We start from the raw sequence: 20,866 nt of genomic DNA, 5'->3' as shown, positions 1-20,866 counted from the left end.
GTTCTGGGTGAATACTGCCTCTGCTGCAGCATGGCAGTGCTGTCCCATGTCTTCCTGGGGCTGGAGGGGCTCCTGTGCACCTCAGGGCTGCCACCACAGGTTGTTATGCTGCCACAAAGAGCATCAAGGCTCTGCTCCCCACATAGCTCACATGATGCTCAGGTTGGAAAATCAACACCCCGACCTGGAGGTAGGCAACACATCTTTTTGCAGCTATTTGCCATGTTAAGAGCAATGCCCCTCAAGACCACACACGGTAAGAGATGGGTGAGGTCTCCAGCCCAGCAAAACTAAGAGGGGAGTCACCGGTGCTTTTACAACACATGAAAAATGTCATGGAATCGTAGAATTGCTAGGGTTGGGAAGGACCTTTACAGGTCATCTAGTAACAGCCATGAACAGGGACACCTTCCACTATCCCAGGTTGCTCCAAGCCCCATCCAACTCAGCCTTGGACACTGCCAAGGATGAGGCAGCCACAGCTGCTCTGGGCAGCCTGTAAAACTTCCTTCTTTATATCTACTCTAAAATTCTAATAGACACAATTTTTTAAAGGCAACATCTAAAGGTGCTGCCCAAGGCAAAAAAAGGTCAGTTGTCTATGCAGAGAAAGGGCACTTCAGATTCCTCTGCTGATTAGCACTGGCTGCTAATTACCAGCCTTTACATCAAGGGAACGTATTTCCCTGCCTGTTTAAGCGGTCAGTCTTTCACCTGCAGCAATGCAGAGAATACTGCTGCCCTCAGAGGAGCCTCCAAACAGCCTGGGAAAGGCCTGGAGAAGCATCCACACCGCAAGCTGCCCAGCTGGACGCAGCTGTCCAGCTGAATCAGAGCAATCAGAGGTGTGGCACTGCTCAGCGTTTCCATGTGCAGTTCCCATCACTTTATCTAATTAAGCCAGGGCGGAACACCCCTGGAAAATCCTCATTTCAGAAAAGGGGATGGTGGAGCCATGGCAATAAAAAGGGGTTTGAAACCAAGGATGGTTCTCACCACGCCTCTGCCTGAGACAGAAGAGACAGGGGACAACCTTAGTGCAGATATTTACACCCAATACCCTCAGCCTCCAGCAACACTGCTTGAAAACAGTATTTGAAGACAAATATACCTCAAATGCTCTCCAGACATATATCACCAGCCAGAATTTTTCCAAAGTCAGCTTTCTTGAAAGCAATAACCCGAACCCATGAGAAGGGACCTGGAACATCTAGTATGTGTCTTCATAGTCATCCCTTCAGAAAACCACTACTGGCACAAGCAGCTTAACTGCACAACTTCATCCTGGTCTCTGCAGCAGGAGCAAAACCAGTTGCATTAAAAACACAGCTTCTGCAAGAGGGAAAAGGATCTGGAATAAATGAAAGCAGAGCCAGACCCTGTGAATAATTGTCAGGGGTCACTCCAGCTTTAATCCCATATCTGACACTAATTCTCCGTGTCGTGGAACGAGTCAGTAAGTCTCCCCACCATGGAAATCATATTTAACCTACTTCTTTCAGGTTGCTCGGAGGATTAGTGTTCATAAAGCAATCTGAAGGTTAAAAATCCTTTAAGTACTGCAGTCTGAATTGAGCCTGACCACAATAAGAACACCCACAAAAGGCCCGATGCATTTCTCTATTGACAGTGCTTCAAAGGCTAAGAATGAGCAAAGCCACCACATTGTGTTGCTAGAAATATTTAAAAATGCAATAATTTAATCACCACTGTTTTGCATCCCTCAAGTGCTAACGATAGTGATGAATAACTGAGACAGTCCAACTCTGCTTTCAAATGAACAAACAGAAGTTGCACTCTGGAGGTGAAAATCAGAGTGCTGCAGCATTGTAACACAGAGAAAAGCCATCTCTGAAATGGTCTCCCAAGCCAGGAGCTGTTCCCATTTCAGTGGGATAACTGGAATTTGGAGCAGCATCACTGTTGATAGTGGCAGCAGCTTCTTTTATTTGTTGGCTCTAATTTGGGTTTTTAGAATCCCTGGCACTGACAGTCAAGGCAAATAGAAAACCACAGCTTAGGGGCAGCTACACTTTTCCCTCAGAGAAACCCAAGAAGGTATTTTGCATCCAGTCGAACAAGAGTGTTTAAGGACTTGTTTTCTGTTTGCATTTTCAAATATCAGCTGCAAATGCACATTTTATGCTGCAGCTGCTGAAGCCAGCAGCACTCTAAGGACAAATTTTCACGTGCTGCAAGTTCATTTGGGTCATTTTTCACACTGTATCTTTCATAAATGGCATGGGTTACCCTATACAACCCTTTTTTGGTCCTTCTTTTTTTACACAGAAAACTATATTTAACAAAGAAAACTTCTTTTTTATAGGGCTAACTTTTGATACAGTGCCACATACCAGTGGGGGAAAAAATAATATTTTCACCAACAACCTACACCCACATCAGAGCTTCAAAATACATTCTGGTCACAAAGAAAGAGTTGGATTCCAAAGATGTGGACTTGAGCTGAATTTGATGATCCTGATGGGTACCTTCCAGCTCAGCATATTCTATGATTCTGAGATGCATAGGGGGTGATGCTTTCGCCAGGGTCCACCCTGCGCAGCTTTGGAGCCCATTTGCTCACACACCCCTGGGTTTCAGCAAGGACACAGAGAGAAAACACGGCCTTGAATATCTCAGTTGTTGGGAAAAACCCTAAAAGCAGCACCTTGGCCCAGAATGGGTAAGGATGAGCCTGCAGCACGATGCCTGGAGACCAGGAAGGTGCAGCATTAACCTTCTCCTGCACGGGGGTCACTGCCAGCTCAGCAGGGCAGGCCTGATCCCTCTGTCCCACACTATTTAACACGCATCAATCCACGTTCCTAACGCCAAGACCAAGCCCCACGGAGCACATCGCGGCGTCTCTGCAGAGGTCAGAGTCCTTGCATGCGGTGTTCCAGCACTCCAGGCTGGAGAACTCCTGCAGGCCCCTTCCCCCCAGAGGCTTTGTGCAGCCGGCTGGAAACGCCCCTCCAACAGCACAGAAAATCCCCACAGCTCCAAGTTCGTACGAAATGCTGAGCTGTCTCCAGTCTTTCCCCCGTTCCCATGGGCAGGCAGGCAGGCAGGACGACCTTCTCGCAGGACTGATGCTTTGCACACCCCGTTGGGGAGGAACACAAGCTCCGCGGCCTCACGGAAACGAGGTCAGCGATTCTTTTGTGTGCTGTTCCCAATGAGAGCAAAACACGCGCCCGGCCAGTTTCCGTGGCTCTCTGGCACCCTGATGCTCTTTTCTGTTCCGGGATCACACCACAGAGCATCCCTGGCTCCAGCCCAGGCCACCTGCAAGCTGCTGGAGCACTGCAGGGGGAGGAGGCTTGGGACTGCGTCCTCTCAGAAAGCATCACACACAGGAAGGAATCACGGGATGCTGCCCCAACAGATCAGGTTTGGAGCACCAGGAGGACAAGTCAGTTGTTTTTCCACCCCGTGCCTGTCCCAGAAAGAAGGTCCTTCTGACAGACTTCATCACCTCCACCATCCTAAGCCACTGCCGCTTGGAAAACTCCCACACTACCATCTGATTAATTACAGTTGGCGAATATTAGGAAAAGCCCAGAAAGGGATTTTCAGAAACCATGCTCTGGGTTCTCCATCCTGACACCTCCAGAAGTTCACTGAGGATGTGGGGTGGCAAGCAGTGACTGCGAGGTGGGCAAGGCCAGTCACAAGTCTTCGGGCTCTGATGTAATTATGCTGCTCATAAATACTGTTTTGAATATTTGATGATACTTGGTGTTACAGCTTTCTCCCCTCAGAGCTCCAACAGTTCTGCATCGCAGCAGTGATCACATGTTTGATGCAGGCTACTACCCCTCCTTCCCAGTCAGTGATATTTCACACACACACACTCATTACTCTCAGTCAGGCACTGGCCTTTCTCTGCCTTAAGCTTTCCCATGCCAGTTCTGTCCCATTTATGAGTATTTATGATTTTTCTATAAGGGATGTCTCATTTGTTATTAAATCTGCTAGCAAATAGCATAGTCCTTATTCTAAATTGCCAAAAAAAAAAAAAATTACATTTAAAAAAAGTTCATCAGTTGCCCACTTATCCCCAGAGCATCTCTGTCCTCTCCCACAGCAAGTAAGACCAGAAGGTCTCTCCTCCAGTCCTTGGGAAACATTTCCTCGAGTGTCTCCCAGTTTATTTTTTTCTGTGTATCACCTCTGGAGAAGAAAAGCAATCCCTGAGGTCTTACACCAGCACCAGCACGTTTATGGGATAGCTCTTGCAAAACCTGTTCCACTCATCCCTATCCCACTTTTAACTCTAAGCAGAAGAGAACCCTCTCAGTTTTGCACCTTCCTAAATTCAAGGCCCTTGAGTTGTTTTTCTTCTGGTCCCCTTTTTAGACCAGAGCTTTATTTTTGGGATGACCCCTGCTGCACAGCCCTGGTGAACTGCAACGCAGCTCAGCCCCACAGCTCCCTGCAAGCCCCCGACCCAGCCTCATTCCCCTGGAGACTAAACCCTTGCCTGCCTTTAATATAACACAGGATTCAGCCTTATTTACTGTGCCAGTCTGATTCCTCTTGCATCTCTGTCGGGGGTTACTCTCTCTTTTAACTCCTATCTGCTCTCTCTTTGTACAGCTTTAAATCTCCTGTAAAGGCTTGAAATCCAAAGTGCTATGAAAGGACATCCCCCACTGTGTCCGTACCCCTCCCTGAGTCTATTTGCTCATGTTGCTGCAATTTCTGCTCTTTTCCAGCACCAGCATTGCCCCCCACAGCAGAAATGAGACCAGTGGTCACCTCAGGCAGCCCCAGTGGCACTGTCTCTCTGCAGGACACAGACATTTCCCCTGTGGCTGCAGGGAGCAGGGATTCTGACACTGCAGTGCAAAGCCTGGGTGCACTAACTTCCAATAAAAATGGAAAGCCACTGCTAAACAGAGTTACCTGTCTGCAGCCCAAGTGTTTGAGCACTTGGTGACAGAAACAGCGTGTGGGCAGTGGGGCTGAAGGGAGGAGACACCCTATTTCCATACAACTTATAATTCAGGAATTACACAACAGATGCCGAGCCTGGTTCAAACTGCAGACACCAGGGGTTATCTGGTACCCACTGAGCTGCAGTTCAGACAAGATATGCATAAGTTAAACTCATCTATCAAATCACTCCTGCATTTCTTACTTCATTTCTTCTGCAAGAACTATCAACAACACTGTGAGCAGATCCTCATGCTGGGAAGGAGGAAACGCCAGTCTAACCAACAGGTCACCAGGACAATTACCTTCCCACTGACTCTGCAAGGGTCAGGTAAGGTCTGCAGAGCCCTTCCACGCTCCTGGCAGAACATTACGATGTTCTGCCATTCAGATTTATCAACTGCATGTGAAACAGACCCGAGATATTTTTGCCTGGCCACACAGAACAGCTTTGCAGGGATGCATCTGTGAAAGCATCAGCCTGATGGATGCCCCAGCGAATAAAGCCCATGGCACTTGACCCTCTCCATGCACTTCTCAGGAGGCTTTCACAAGTCCTTTATTACCTAAGATCTTTGCCGTGGTAAGAGCTGAACACTGGATTTCCTTTGTGTTCGTTACCTGACGTGGGCTCTGCCATGTCACACCAGTTCAGGGGCCCACACAAGGGAGATGATGTTCCTACCACACAGCGAGACCCAGAGCTGCTAAATGGAAAGCACACAGAAGGGGTTGACAATACCTTCAATATTTGATTTATGGTTTGAGCAAAGATAATCTCTGCTGCCTGCTCCCTGCTTTTGAGGCATGTTTGTCAGCCTTTGGAGGGCCCATTCTTCTGCTCCAGTGCCCACAGCGCATGCCTCTCTCACCTAGTGCTGCTCAATTCTGTATGTTATTAAGTATAATGCATGATTTCTATTTCAATCAATAAATAAAAACCTACAAAAAAAACCCCACAAAATAACTACAACAAAACCAAAACAAAACAAAAACCAACACAAAAAAAAACCCCACCAAACCCAAAAGCATTAAGAAACCTTACTTGGCCTGTGCCCAGAATCAACCCAGCTGGTACAAAAGGAAGAGACAGGGGCCAAAGACAGAAAAGTCACACAAATACATCCACTGCAGTGATTTTCCTAATAGACTCAGCCCAGCATCACATGAAAACATGGTGACCATACTGACTAGTCGAGCTGGGAAGAATTAAAATGGAGCTGCAGACAAGAATATCTAACTAAAAATATACCTAAAGCTTCCAAAGGTGGGCAGGGAGAAGCTGGTGTTGCACTGTCACCATCCAAACCTCCTCCATGGAGCTGGCAACAACTAGTGGGTCACATTCATAGAGAGGGACAGGGGTCAGAGCATGAATCATGGAATCTCTAAGGTTGGAAAAGCCCTCCCAAGACCATCAAGTCCAACCTGTCCCAATCCCCACTGTATCCCCAGCCCAGAGCACTGAGTGCCACGTCCAGTCCTTCCTTGGACACCTCCAGGAATGGGGACTCCAACACCTCCCTGGGCAGCCCCTGCCAAGGCCTGACCACCCTTTCCATGGGGAAATTCCTGCTGGTGACCTACCTGAGCCTGCCCTGGCCCAGCCTGAGGCCGTTCCCTCTCCTCCTGTCCCTGTTCCCTGCGAGCAGAGCCCGACCCCCCCGGCTGCCCCCTCCTGTCAGGGACTTGTGCAGAGCCACAAGGTCCCCCCTGAGCCTCCTTTGCTCCAGCCTGAGCCCCTTTCCAGCTCCCTCAGCCGCTCCTGGGGCTCCAGCCCCTTCCCAGCTCCGTTCCCTTCCCTGGACACGCTCCAGCCCCTCCATGTCTCTCTTGTCCTGAGGGGCCCAGAGCTGTCCCCAGCACTGGACGTGTGGCCTTGGCAGTGCCAGCACAGAGCAGTGTGAAACATGTGCTGCTCAGGTCAGGCTGCCTGCAGCAGAAATACAGGTTTTCAAGAGGGAATTTCTGCCAGACTCCAGGCTCCTGCCCAGAGCGATGACACACACAGAAATTAGAGCCGGGATGGGGACACACAAGGGATCTTTTGTTCCTCTTCGAGAAAAGCAAGAATCAGCCAGGGCATCAGGCTGTGCTGGCTCTCCGCGCGACCATGGCACAGCTCTCAGACTGCTCCCAGGAGGGTGAACACCTTCTGCAGCCCCCAGCAGGGTAAAAGGCACCAATCCCACTGCACCTCCCCAGGACAGGACTGTGACCAGAGGAGGTGCCTGCACGTGTCCCAAGGCACTCACTGCTTCCAACCCCACAGCCATTAACAATCCCTAAATGAGCCATCCTTCCACCATCCCAACACTTGACTCCACTGCCTCCACCAGCAGCACTTGGAGCAAATTAACTCCATGCTGCTCACTTTGTTTAAAACAACACTGTTTCAGTGAATCGAGTGTGTTTAGTCCCACACTGGGTATCTGGGGAGTTTCTAAAGAGCTGATCACTGTAAAAATTAGAGGACGTCACATATGAATTTTAATCACTTGCCTTTTTTGTTTGGGGGTTTTTTTAAGCTGTTTCACATGCAAGTGCTGCAAAAACATCCTCTTTGTGAAAAGCTCATATTTAAATGGGAGTTTTAACGCACACTGAACCCACTGTAGGTGTTCAGGTGATTTGTGAACAATTTTGACTCAAAAAAGGGATCAGGTGGTGTTACACACCCTCTGCAGCCTCTCTGTACAGCCCACCCACTGCTTTTTTTTTTCCTTTTTTTTTTTTAATTGGCACTTTCTGATGACAGGACAAAAGCAAACACAGGATGCCACACAGTCACCTGTGAAGGTGCCTCCAGTCCCATCTCCTGAGCACCGAGCTCGAGGCAGCGAGGAAGCACAGGAGCACGTCACTAACACCTGCACACACCGACTGCCTTACACTCTGCCCTGGCACCCTGTGTCCGCATGGCCACGGCACACTAGAAGTTCAGAGAAATAGAAGTCTAATTACCTCCAATTTTTCTCATTTAACAGAGAGTCTTGGATTTTGTGCCCTTTTCCCTTGCCATCCACTCGATCCCATTCAATCCCCTCCACTGCGCTTTCCCCGCGCGCTCTGGGCCACTAATGGAGATGAAATATTCAAGAACTCAGAAGACTGGCCAGACTGTTTTCCTGCTCTCAATCACCTTGCAAGTTTGACCTTCTGAGACAGAAGGCTTGAGTTTTATTCCTGATCTATAAGGATGCACCAGACATAATCCAACTGTTTAAAAGCTGAACTGCAAAACAAGTGATATTTTTGGACCAGTTCATGTTTAACAACCCATATCCCACCTCGCCCCAGTGGACTAAAGCTGAGCTGCAGACATGAGACATCCCACAGAGTCAGCATTTCAACTGAAAAAAGGGCAGAAAGAAGTGTGTTCAGTGCCCTTTATCTATCACCTCGGGGCTATGCCTGCTCACACCCTCCTCCAACAGCTCCACCACTCTCCTTGGAGCATCGCGGAGGGAAAAGATCAGAGCAAACTGCAGAAGGCACAACACCCACCCAGGAGGTCTCAGATTTAAAACTCAGTGTGTTACGTTTTAAGGCACACTTCAAATAACCAGGTAGATTCCTATAATCCATGTCCCAATCTCCTCTCAGCCCCGTCTGAAACCCTCCTTTGTACCCAAGCCTGCAATTACCATAATAACAGCCCAAAACAGAGAGCACCAGAGGAGCACTGAGCAGCGAGCACCTTGCTTAAGAGCTCTGAAGGTGGTTATTTTCCTGTCCCCTTGAAAACAGAGCAGTCTGAACCACCCAGATACAGCAGTTATCAATTATGAGTTGCTATCAAAGTAGCTTTACTCTGATAAGGACGAAAGCAGAGACAAGCACTGTTGGCTAGAGCTGTCTGTTAGCCCACTGCCTGCAAAATTACTCAGTGATGTGGGAGAACAGTGTGTTTTCCCTAGCACAAACTTCAGCAGAAAAGCGAGTTGCTGCCTTGTATTTCAGACACTTGCCCAGGAAAACCCACGGGTGCTGTCCCCCCACTGGTCAGCAAAACCATCGTATCTTCTAAAAAGAACCATGCAGCATGCTGCTCAGCCTGGAATTACACAAGGACAAAATCCCAAGCCTTCCTCTTCCTACAGGCAGCTCCCCAAATTCTTAAACTCTTCTCAAAGCAGTTTTGCACAAAGCACAAGCACTTGCAGAAGTGAATTGCAGGCTGGACTCGGTTTGGGTACAATCCATCTGATCTCTGGCCACAGCAGTGCTCTTCCAGATGCATTTCTGGACTGAACTCTGGCTCATTTCTGATTAGCAATGCATCCTAACTCACCACTGAAACCCAGACACAGCAGAAAGCAGGTTGCAATCCTTGGAAAATGGTTCAGTGCTTACTCTTGCTATTAAAAGCCAGGGCTGTACAAAAATCTCAGCTAATCCACAAGCAAACATAGACACACTGTGTGAGTCCTGACAACTGTAATAAAATGATCCCTGGTACAACAATTTTCAGTTTCCTCTCCAATTCTCTTTTGAATCATGACTTATTTGTTAAGAACAAAATCCTACATCTATCCCCAGGAACACAACAAGCACGGAAATAAAGTAAAACTCTCACCATATCCATCTGGTGAAGACACTGCTTTGAGGGATCCATAAATATCTCCAAGTATCTCCCAGTCACTCCTAACTCAAAATCACAGTGTCTCCATAAAACAACAACTAACATAATCTTCTGGGTTTAGTCTGATTATTTCACCAAATTATCTGAAATGTAGTTTCCTCCAAGCTATTAAACGCTGACACTTGCAGAGTGGTTTGAATTTCTTCCAGGAAACTCATCCAAGGAGCAGCAAGAGAGGGATCCCCCTCCAAACCCCTGAGTTCCTGAGGACCACAGGGATCCCCATCAGCCCAGCAGTCTGGGTGCAATACAGGGGTGAAGTTATTAAGCAGAATTCATTAGAAATACCTGACCTCCAGCACACTCTCTTTCACAACTTTGTTTTCATCGAGTATCTGGAGTATTTAATGGCATCTTTGCCCACTTTTGACCCAAACCCCCATGGCTGGGCCCCCACTGACCTGGCCATCTGCTTGTAGGCTTCCTCAGCCACGGCGAAGATGTGGGGGTCCATGTCCCCCATGTTCTGGCCACTGTAGGCATAGATGACATCCTGCTCGTAGATTGGCAGCTGCTCATAGGGGTTGATGGCCACCAGCACGATACCTTAGGGCAGACAGACAGGCAGGTACGTCACAAACCAAGCAGGGGGTCGATATTTCAGGCTTTTCAGGGCTTGTGTTAGTTGCTTCAGTAAGATTTTTAAAATACGATGATTGAAAGTTAACAGAAAAAGGTGAGCAGTGAATGGGGAAGGGCTCATAATTCTTATCTCAGCATCTCCTTCAAAGGCCTGTGCTTTGACAGCAAGGCAGTAAGCCCCCGTACATCTACAGAGGAGACGCACAAAACTGGTGAGAAGAGCAAAAACATATAATAATCTCCATTGTGTGAAGACAGGCTTTGCAGGAGGGGTGAGGAGAGATCAACACAGCCTGAGCCAGCACTACAGAAAAGCAATTCCTGTGCAACCAAAGCTCTGCTAGACCCAAACAAACACCCCGGGCTTTTCCCTGGCTGGAGTTGCAAGTAAAAGCTCCTAACAAAGAACGTACCCAAATCAAACTGAAATACACAAATCACGGGAAAGGAATGCCAGAGCCTGCTCTGAGGCTTTAATGTCTGTCTCCTCTCCAGCTCTGGGCACGCCGGAGGAGGCAGTGAGCTGGGAGCTAATGAGAGGCCAAGCCACGCGTGGTGCTCCCTGTGTGCTCCGGGGAGCTGCTCTGCATCCAGGTGCTGACAAAGCCTCTGAGGAGTTTCAGGTCGGGCAGGTCTCAGCTGTTCCTGTGAGGAGCTCCAGGAGCACCTGGTCGGGTGTTGTGCTCCCAGCCCAGTAGGTTCAGGGCTCAGGCATGCTCCAATTACAGGAGCACAGCAACTCTCAGCTTGTAGCAAACACCAGGAGTGCGACTTAGCCCGCCACGAAAGGCAAAGGTCGGTGACTGTCACATCACCTGTCCCTGCAGGACATTGACCCAGCTGCTTCACCCTCTGAGTCCTGCTCCTGCCTGTTTGCTTCCCGGTTCTGCTCAGGTCAGACGCTGGTTTTCCCTTACTCACCAAAACCGCAATGCAAACCAAGCCGAAGGGCTGTCCTTAACTTCAGACAAGCACCTTCCTGCCCTTCTCAGCCACTTTATAACCAAAGCACAGGGTATGCTGCACCCAGGCAGAGCTTTGTAACTAAACCTACACAGCCCAAACCCTGTATGCCCATTAATGCTGCACTTGAGATGATCATGAACCTTCACAAGAAGCTGCACTCATGAAACCTCACTGATTTTGGGTGAAAGCAGGCCTGCGGGTGACTGAAGGCACACGTGCAGCTACAAGTTATGACAGTAGTTAATCACTGCACATCATTAAATACTGAAAGTTAACATTACAGAGGGTACGTATTTCCAGGGCACAGCTTTAAAAAGTCACCTCCTCCTGCCAAGCATTTCCTCAACAACCCTAAACTGCAACACTAAATCACAGCTGTACACACCAGCCTTAACAGGACACAGAAAACGGCTTCCCAGTGCCAGAGGGCAGGGACAGCTGGGGTATTGGGAAGGAATTCCTGGCTGTGAGGGTGGGGAGGCCCTGGCACAAGGTGCCCAGAGCAGCTGTGGCTGCCCCTGGATCCCTGGAAATGTCCAAGGCCAGGTTGGATGGGGCTTGGAGCAACATGGGATAGTGGAAGGTCTCCCTGCCTGTGGCAGGGGGTTGGAACAAGATGATCCTTAAAACCCTTCCAACCCAAACAAGTCCAGGATTCTATGAATTGCCTTCTTTCCTTTCTTCTTAGTTTTTTAAGTTGAAACTTGTTGCTGTCCATTCACAGGTAACCGCTATCCTAAATGGCTTTGGCAAGGCATGCTCCCCAAAAATCACAAACCCAAGTTCACACCTGCCCTCCTCTTGCTCTGAATTCAGGAGTTAGATGATTCCCAAAGCCACGAAGAAAAGGAAGGAAATGGAAGTGCCAGGAGGTTTTTTGCATTTTTTCTGGAGGAAAAGCTGCTGTGGACATTACCCAGTAGGATCACTCCGTCTGGCATGCTGCTGTTCACTGATTTGCTAGGTCCTACTTTTTCCCTGTGGGGGCTGCCAAGCACAGGCAAGGCTGGCCTCAAACCCATCTGACAAAATGTTCCCACTAAGAGCAGGAGGACCATGAGCTCAGCAAGTTCACGGTTCACAGTCCTCAAAACCACCTCTGGTTTTACATCCTGTTGACACTCGTGCCGCCCTCCCATCCCAAACCCACAGTCCCTGGACTTCCCTCACGCTGCAGCCTCTGGTTTATTGTCTCAAGGGGTTTCTCTGTGGCCCCACAACCTTCCAGGAGCTGAACGTGTGGTCTGGACACTCACCACAGTAGGTGTAGATGTGGTTGGACTCGAGGAACCTGACTTTGAGGTTGTGCAGGACGGCAGGCTCGTGCAGGTAGCTCAGGGCTGTCAGGTCGTTCTGTCCCACCAGGATGTCCGGATTGCGCAGGAAGGGCAGCTCATTTCCTTGGAGGTCAATGGGATATTCGTAGAGCTGAAGAGACACACATGAGGAACACAAGAACACACAGACAACAGCTCCTTTAATGGCTTGTAGCTTTTCCAAGCATAACTCCTGCTACTGTGGAACACTTATACACCCTGCTCTAAATTAAATTAAAAGCCCCTCGGTGATAAATGCTATAGGGACTCAGATGACAGACTGCCAGGTGACAGGTCACCCCTCTGGTAATGGCTCTGAGCTGATCATCACATGGTCCTGGTGGACACTGATGGTCCACAAGCACCAGCCTGGGCATACCTGAGTTGTTTTCAGGCCAACCTTGGGACGAACAGCCTTTAGCCAGCTCTGAGCAGTGACAGGCACCATACAGAAACCCACAGCTTCATCTGATCTAAGCATCTTCATGCTCTTGGAAAAGCAGCCTCATTCCCAACTAGACCACGTTCTTACCATCAGAGCGATTTCTCAGCTCATTTTTAATTCAAGTTACTTTTTTACCCAAAACCTGACACCCCTTGAGGCAGAGAGGACAGAGAGAAACACGGAGCCCCTGCTGCTGAAGTGTCTGAGGAGCCAGGTTACGCTGCTGAAGTTGGCATATGGGCAGCCTTATGCTATTTTTGACTTGTCCCCAAATGAGCAACAGAGCCATCAACTAAAGAAAAACTGTTATTTTTTTTCCTTTACAGAGGAGGGGAAAAAAAATTGCCAGTGATGCTGCTTCGCTCAGGGTGCCTCAGCAAGGAGGCCTGATGCTCAGCTCCCATTGGAAGGGAGGAATTCCAGTTTCCAGTCAAAACCACAGCCCCTGCACTGGCACCGGATCACCACCCGTGCAAACAGCACAAGGAAAGCTGACCCAAGTGCAGGAGGACAGGCTCCCTCAGCATGTCTGACAACCTCAGGCTGGTTTTATCCTCCAATTCCACGTTGTCAATGCCAATTTTCAAGAGTTTGCACTCAGCCTCACATCTTAATGGCAAACACACCAGGGATGCTTTGCGATATTTGAAAGTCAGCTCTTCATCCAGAGGGAGTACTCCTGCATACAGAGCAGAGCCAGAAACCACAAAACCCATGAAAATTCACTTAAAGCACAAGGACAAAAGGCAACACTGAACAGTTGGGTAATTCATGTTGGCTGTCAGGAACAAAAGGCTTTCCACAGCTTTGAATCCCCGGAAGATACATGTGCTAGGTATCTCCAACCTGATGCACACAAGTGCAGTTCCCCTTTGCTGGAGTTTTTCAGTCCAATATGACACAGATTCAGGCAGGACTTCATACAGAAGAGCATCAAACAGGGCACCCCCAGAGACCCTGCGTCTCTTGCACAACCCCAAAATGAGATGTTCCATGTTTCACCATGACAGCAACATGCTTTTTAAGCTACTGCCTACAACACCTGGTAATCCTTTCATCTCCTTGTACTTTAATGTTGCTGATCCTGAACTCAGCTGCACAAAAAGATTAGGCCTTGCAGGACTCCTTAGCCCCTTTAGTTTCCAGGGAAATATCCAGATTAAAGAGGAAGAAAATAATTCCCGCCCAAGCACTAAAACTGCTGGAGATCTCAGCCAGGAAAGGATGGTGGGGGTTGTAGCACTCAGCAACAGGAGCAGATGTACTTTGGCAGCCTGAGCACAGGTGGAAGAAAGGAGTTTCTGTGGACAAGGTGCTGTGGGCACCCAGGCACCCATCAGTGTCCAGCCCTGGGGAACAACAGCACAAGGACCTGGAGCTGCTGCAGCCAGTCCAGAGGAGGCCACCGAGATGCTCCAGGGCTGGAGCCCCTCTGCTCTGCAGCCAGCCTGGGACAGCTGCGGGTGTTCAGCTGCACAAGAGAAGGCTCCAGGGAGAGCTCAGAGCCCCTGGCAGAGCCTAAAGGGGCTCCAGGAGAGCTGCAGAGGGACTGGGGACAAGGCATGGAGGGACAGGACAAGGGGGAATTACCTTGAGCTGAAGGACAGTAGGTTTAGGTAAGATACTAGGAATAAATTCTTTGCTATAATGGTGGTGAGGCCCTGGCACAGGGCGCCCAGAGCAGCTGTGGCTGCCCCTGGATCCCTGACTGGACGGGACTTGGAGCAGCCTGGGACAGTGGAAGGTGTCCCTGCCCATGGCAGGGGGTAGCACTGGATGAACTTTAAGGTCCTTCCAACCTCAACCATTCCATGATAAGATGATGATTCTATGCCTGCTGCTTCCAAGGGATTGTGGGGTGGCATCTGTGCATCTCCTCATCCAGATTAATCACTGTGGAAGGCAAAAAGGCATCAAGCTTCCCCCGTCTTTTATCCTCCCCAGAAAGCTGCTCTATGCTGGAAGAGCAAACTGGGCAGGACAACAAAAAAGCAGCTGAGGCTGAGCCAGAAAGAAGCAACAGCACCAAGCACTGGGTGCAGATCCCAACATCAACAACGTTCTGTGCAAACCCGGCACACTCACACACCGCCAACAGCCCATGCTTGGGCTGCTCTGAGAGAAAAACTGTGTTGATTAACTGCCTAATCAACCACAGCTCATTCCTGTTCTCCATCTTCCCATCAGGCAATATGGTGAAAACGCTCCCCACAGCGTGGAAATGGCTGGCTCGGAGGGGATGGGAATTACTTGCCCTGCTCAGAACACGTGGATTTGTAGTGGGTGGTCTCTACTAACTCTTCCAAGCAACGGAGCAGATCACCCTCTAGACAGCTCAGGAAACCCCACCTGCCCGATGAAGAGAGGTGGTTTAGGTTAAATTCTTCATGAAAAATGTATTTTTTCTTCCTGCTACACCAGGCAGTTCATGGTGGGTACACAGCACGGCTGCTCCCTTCCCATAAACCGAGTTCACAGCTGATGCAACTGCCATGGTTAACTTCATCTGCAATTCCCTGCTGTCACCCAGCATCCCACTCCACGAGGTTTTTGTGTGGAACAGGGAGCAGCTGCTCCTCCCCAGCCTCCATCCTGCTCTGGGGATGATTTATTGCTGGCTGCACACACAGCCAGGGCTGTTTGTGCATTTGGAACCAGCGCTCGCTAGAAAACATCTACATTTAAATGAGTTTTGTGTTTTTCTCTTTTAAAAGCTTTTCTTATTAAAAAATAAAGCAGAGAAAAAAGGGGTTTACGTAAGATTATACTCAGAGAGAAAAACTAAGGCGTGGAGAAAGCACAGCAGTCACCTCTGAGCCGTGCGTGGGTTTTCCATCAGTACCCGAGGTTGAGTAGATGCCACCAGCCGTGCTCTCCACAATTTGTTCAGCAGCAAAAAGCACAAACTGGCATTTCTAACACACTGATGGTATTAAAAAAAATACATCCTGATATTACAGACTATTACAAGTTTTCCAGGAGATGAAAAGAGATGATGGAGGTCAAGGGCTTTTCTCACAACCTACTGTAACAAAAGTGTCTAGGGAGGGAGCAGGCAGGAAAAAGCTGGAAGTGTTAAGGCAATAAAACACATTTTAAACCACTTCACAGAAACTATGAGATGGCTCAGGCTTCTTCACACATTAATTTGAAGCTTTAAATTACTAAAAAGAATAATGACGTTCAAAAGCTTACAGTTTCATCTTCAAGTTTCAGCTGGAGGCTTTTATCTCCCTCTTTGTAATCCTTGATAATTTCTGCCGATCTCCAAACGTCATCAGGGTCAGGAATCCAAACCCTAGTGTACTGGAGAGGTGAAAAAGAAAACAAAGAAAAAGTTTAAACATGACTAAACCTCAGGAAATTGAATGAGAAATAAATTAATTCTCCATTAATAGAGTCTCACACTCATCGCAAAGTCAGTGCAGCTAAACCATTTATTTTAGTAAAAGAAAAAATAAATCCAGTTTTATTTCTTGGGGTAAATTACAGTCCAGCAGTCTAATTTTTCAGTCTAATTTTCTCCTGGACAAGGTGTACACTGGCTTGTTACCAATCTAACAAAGCAGGGTAAAGCCTCAAGGTAAACATGGAATTTAATTTCCCTGGGAAAAAAACAGCTTTCCAGAAGACTTTTATGAAAAAATACAATTCAACCCCCGCAGATCCTGCACCAAAGCATGTTTATTTTGCTCAAAACAAGGCAGTTTGTTCCCCACAGAGCAAGCCCTGAACCAAACTCACGGACCGAGGCAGGCAAACGACAACACCAAAGCCAACTCCTTCAGCTGGAGGTGAACAAACAAACAGGCTCCAGGAACACGCTCAGATTTAAATGAACTGGGGGAATTAGGTTAAAATTAACCTTTTTTGCATCTACAAAGTTAGACCTGCCGAAGGGGAATTCCCGAGGCAGACCTGTGCAGCCCAGCCCAAGTGCCCATGAGGGTTTTAGCTGTTGGACCCATGAAGCCAGGCTGGTGCTGGAATCATCCAGCCTACACAGCCAACAGGAACCCTTCAATAACCACTGATTTAGTGGCATTTTGGGGTATCTCTCTCCTCTGTTCTTCCTGTTGATTGAAACAAGAGCTTTATAACCTTCTTTGTATTCCAAACACAAGGGGCTGGGGGAAATCCCAGCAAATCCAAGCGACAGCAGCACCAGAGCCCCAAAGGCAGTTTTGGCCTTCATTTGAAACCAAACCTCAGCACACAATGTCCAAGTAACATTTCATAGCACCCAACTAAAGCAGCAGCAGCCACCACCTGACAGGCCACTTGCAGCCGAAAAGCAATAGATTTTTATACATTACCACACGTAATTATTTTTAGAACTGCTCAATAGCTGCAACAGCAGGAACCTTTAGATGTTAATGGAGCCACATAATTGTATTTCCAGAACAACAATTTTACCAGGGAGTGGAGGAAAAGATGTGAAAACTTGAATTTTCTCAGCACACCAGCTCTAGCACCCCATGAGCCTTCAGTGCTCTCCCTGCCACGAAGAGAAGGGAGGCTGCAGTGGGGAAGGGGCTGGGTGGGACCCCGACCAACCCCACCACTGTGGATTCATCCAGTGCCAGCTCTCTGCTGGCAAAAAAAGCGAGATTCAGGCACGCTCTAGAAGTGCCCAAAATAGCCAAGGATCAGGATGTACAGGGCAGCTTCAAACACAAGATGTAGCTGGCCTTGGCAACCTAGCAAATTTTCCACCTGCACATGGGGCTGGGCTGAGCCCTGGACCTGCCTGGACAGGCAGCTGCAGACAGGGACACACTGGCCCCAGAGCAACCCAAACTGGGGTGCTTGGGAACCCTTTGCAGGTGAAATTTGGGTACAGCTCCAGCAGCAGCAAGAGGGCACATGGGCCACGCTCAGCAATTCATCACCAACCATGGCCAGGAGTCACCCAGGTGTGACAGGAGGCTCTGAGGGTGACAGCTCTCAGCACCCGCTGCCCACAGCCTGGTGGAGTGAGACTCCATATCCCACCAGCCACCCTGCCCACAACACTACATAGTTTCAATAATAAAAATAAAACTGATTTTCCCAGACTTTGTGCGCACACACACACACATGCAAATGGCCACGCAGGACAGAGCGCACCAGGACAGAAGTGTCTACAAGACCCCAGGAGCCCCGGGAACAGCCCTGGCTGGCAGGTCCCAAATGTGATCAAGCACTCCCCACACTGAGTGCCTCCCATCAAGCTGCAGAGCCAGGGGCTGTCAGCACAGGCTGCTGTGAATGCACTTCCCCAAGCATCCCTAATGCTGTCCTCTCGTGCGTGCACATACACACATCCAAGAAGGGGGAACACCATTCATTCTGTCATGCTTCTCCACTGTCCTTCCCTCCCCGCTGTGCTCCTGCAAGTGCTCGGCCCTCCAGGCAGGGCAGGCTGCTACACAAACCCCCATCCCTCTCACCCATAAATCCCAGATATGTCAACCACACAGCGCTGGAATAAAAGCACTTTGTCACTGGCACATCTTTACAAGGCCAGCTTTAATTAGAACCTGACAAGGCTTGGGGGCAGCCCTTGGAGTCACGCTGGGCTCACCACCCTCGCCTTCCCAGCATTCCCTGCCTCTGACCTCTGCAACCTGCTCCCCCCAAAGCAGCCTCACACCCCCTGTTTGACAAATGAACCCACATGGGTGAGAGTGACCGTGTCACCAAAACCAGGGTGCTGGCAGTGCCCACCCAGGCATGGGGAGAGCATCCCTGTGAGCTGCCACTTCCCATAATCACACCTCCAGCACCATTATACCCCTCCACGAGCCTTGTCTGGGCTTCCTCAGAGCTTTAAAAGCCTCTTGATCTTCTGGAGGAGCTTTTTATAAGGGAGAGGGCACATGGGTCCATCTCAAACTATGGGGAATTATAAGAGAGAATTGGGTTGTGAGCTGTAAAACCTACCTGCAAAGGCAGCACAGAGAGCCTTGTCCCCACCAGACCCTGGGGGGAGGAGGTGTCACACAGCTGAACCCTACAAAGGGTGTTGCTGAGGTAGGTCACGCCATATAAGGAAATACTGTGCCTTAGAAAAGCGTATAAAACACACTCAATCCTTCGAATAAACAATTCCGATTCCCTGCCGATCTTGGTCCACTGACAAATGGTGCCCCGTGTGAGGAATTTATTATACACCTATCTGCGCATCCGTCGGTGAGCCCCGTGGGACTTGAAGTGCTGCTAAAGAAGCAGGAACGCTGGCCAGCAATAATCCCTACAAGTTGTAGGTGAGTCATAGGGGACATAGGGGATGGAGTATCCCAAGAACAGAACATCCCAGAGACGTTAAAATGGATTTTAAAGAAACATGGCAGGAAAGTTGAGTCTACAGATTTGAACAGACTCTTGTTCTGGGCAAAAGACTGGGGTTCAACTTTAGATAGGACCAATATTTTTAATCCTCGGACATAGGACGCTTCAGATGCGTTGTGGAACCCAGTTACACGCAGCAACGCAGCACTGACGGTGCTTTTGCGTCCTTGGAAGAGAGTGTGTAAGGCACTCACAGCACATGCGGCACCCAGAGACTGGACAAAGAACCACGGCAGCTGTGCCAAGCCCCTCTGCTCCGCCAGCAAACCGTAAGTCTGTCGGGGCTGTGGGAGAAGAACCAGAAGATGGCCCCTCGTCCCCTGACCCGTCTGATCCTGGAGGGAAGCCAGATGGTACCGTAAAGCTCGTACCGCCCCGCTCCATGCGGCAGCAGCTGGAGCCGGGTCACGGTGAGTGGCTGAAGCCAGCAGGGAGTGGGTTCCCTCTCGGTTTGCCTTCTGCGAGAGTGCAGCGGCAGTGGCAGACGCGGCAAGGGGAGAGCGTGCAGCGCTGCGAGGGCATGGTGCCGGCAAGCAGCCATGCCGGCGAGCACATGGCAGAGCTGTGCCATGCCGGTGAGCACATGGCAGAGCTACGCTATGCTGGTGAGCACATGCCGGTGAGCACATGGCAAAGCCGCGCTACGGCCGCGCCCAGCGGCTGCCCCCACGCCATGGACAGGCAGGATCAGCAGCGCTGGAGGCTGGCGGGGCCACGGGCGGCTCTCTGCATGTGAGAGGTGAAGAGACGGGCCGGCAGACCTCTGCCAGCCACCGGACCCATGCACCTGCGCAGCCAGAGGGGCCCGGCGAGCCGGCGGGACCGCGCTGTTACAGCCAAGGCCCCTGTTTCCTGAGGACTCTCAGGAGCTGATAATGTGCTAGAAAAAAGGACTAAGTAGATCGATGGGCCCTTCCTCAGGGGTGGGGGGAGGCTGCAGCATACAGCACTGGCACCAGCTTGAGCAGGAATGGCTGCAAGCTAGACATGCCGGTCCTGCAGCTGGTCCATAGAACTCTTCTGGTTTTGTTACTCAAAATGTTGACCCTGTCTCAAAGACTGCTTTTTTTTACCACACCAGCTTGCAATACCCTGCATTGTTCTGACTGCTTTTTGTGATAGATAATAATTGTAATTTGTAAGCTATGTTTTTAAGCAGGAATTAAGCTTGTTACCTTTTGAAACCTTTTAAAACCTCTTAGAAAGTTAATGTTATTAAAATTGCAATTTTCCAAGACCTAGATTTATATATATTCTGTGAAACAATGAAATATTTAAGCAGTTAATGATATTACCGTGCTTATTTTTACTTAGTGCACACTTGTTGTTGTATTAGATGTATTATTTTACTGTTCATAGTAAACTGCATGTTATGTTCTACATTTTCCTGCATTTATTAAGTTAAAAAATGTTCGTGTTACATATTGTTAGAACAGAAAAGGTTGCTGCAGGGATGGGGTGTACCCCCCACAAAAGACTGTAAAGAAGTTTACATGTTCTTAATTTTTCAATTCAAAATGATCACAAGATACTAATAAAGTTTTTAAGCAATTTTATAAGTATTTTAGGGAAACCCTCTCAGTCACGGCTTGAGGCTCTGGCCAAGCCCTAGCCCTGGCTGGCTAGAGAATTATACCA

The 20,866-nt window shown here is 49.1% G+C and overlaps 1 protein-coding gene across 4 annotated transcripts in view; it reads right to left on the bottom strand.

Annotated features, from left to right (window-relative positions):
- Nucleotides 1-20,866, bottom strand: part of MYO5B (myosin VB) — a 149,134-nt gene that overhangs the window by 102,271 nt on the left and 25,997 nt on the right. For all 4 annotated transcript variants that reach the window (XM_010395385.4, XM_010395387.4, XM_010395386.4 and 1 more), the window contains exons 2-4: nt 16,091-16,201; nt 12,391-12,562; nt 9,988-10,132 (exon numbers count right to left, since the gene is read on the bottom strand). In XM_010395385.4, coding sequence (XP_010393687.2) covers nt 9,988-10,132; nt 12,391-12,562; nt 16,091-16,201 — 428 coding nt within the window. The remainder of the gene's footprint in view (nt 1-9,987; nt 10,133-12,390; nt 12,563-16,090; nt 16,202-20,866) is intronic.

Source organism: Corvus cornix, chromosome Z, assembly GCF_000738735.6.
Source record: "Corvus cornix cornix isolate S_Up_H32 chromosome Z, ASM73873v5, whole genome shotgun sequence".
In the NCBI taxonomy this organism is placed as follows: Eukaryota; Metazoa; Chordata; class Aves; order Passeriformes; family Corvidae; genus Corvus; species Corvus cornix.
This window is presented reverse-complemented; position numbering and strand designations above follow the sequence as displayed.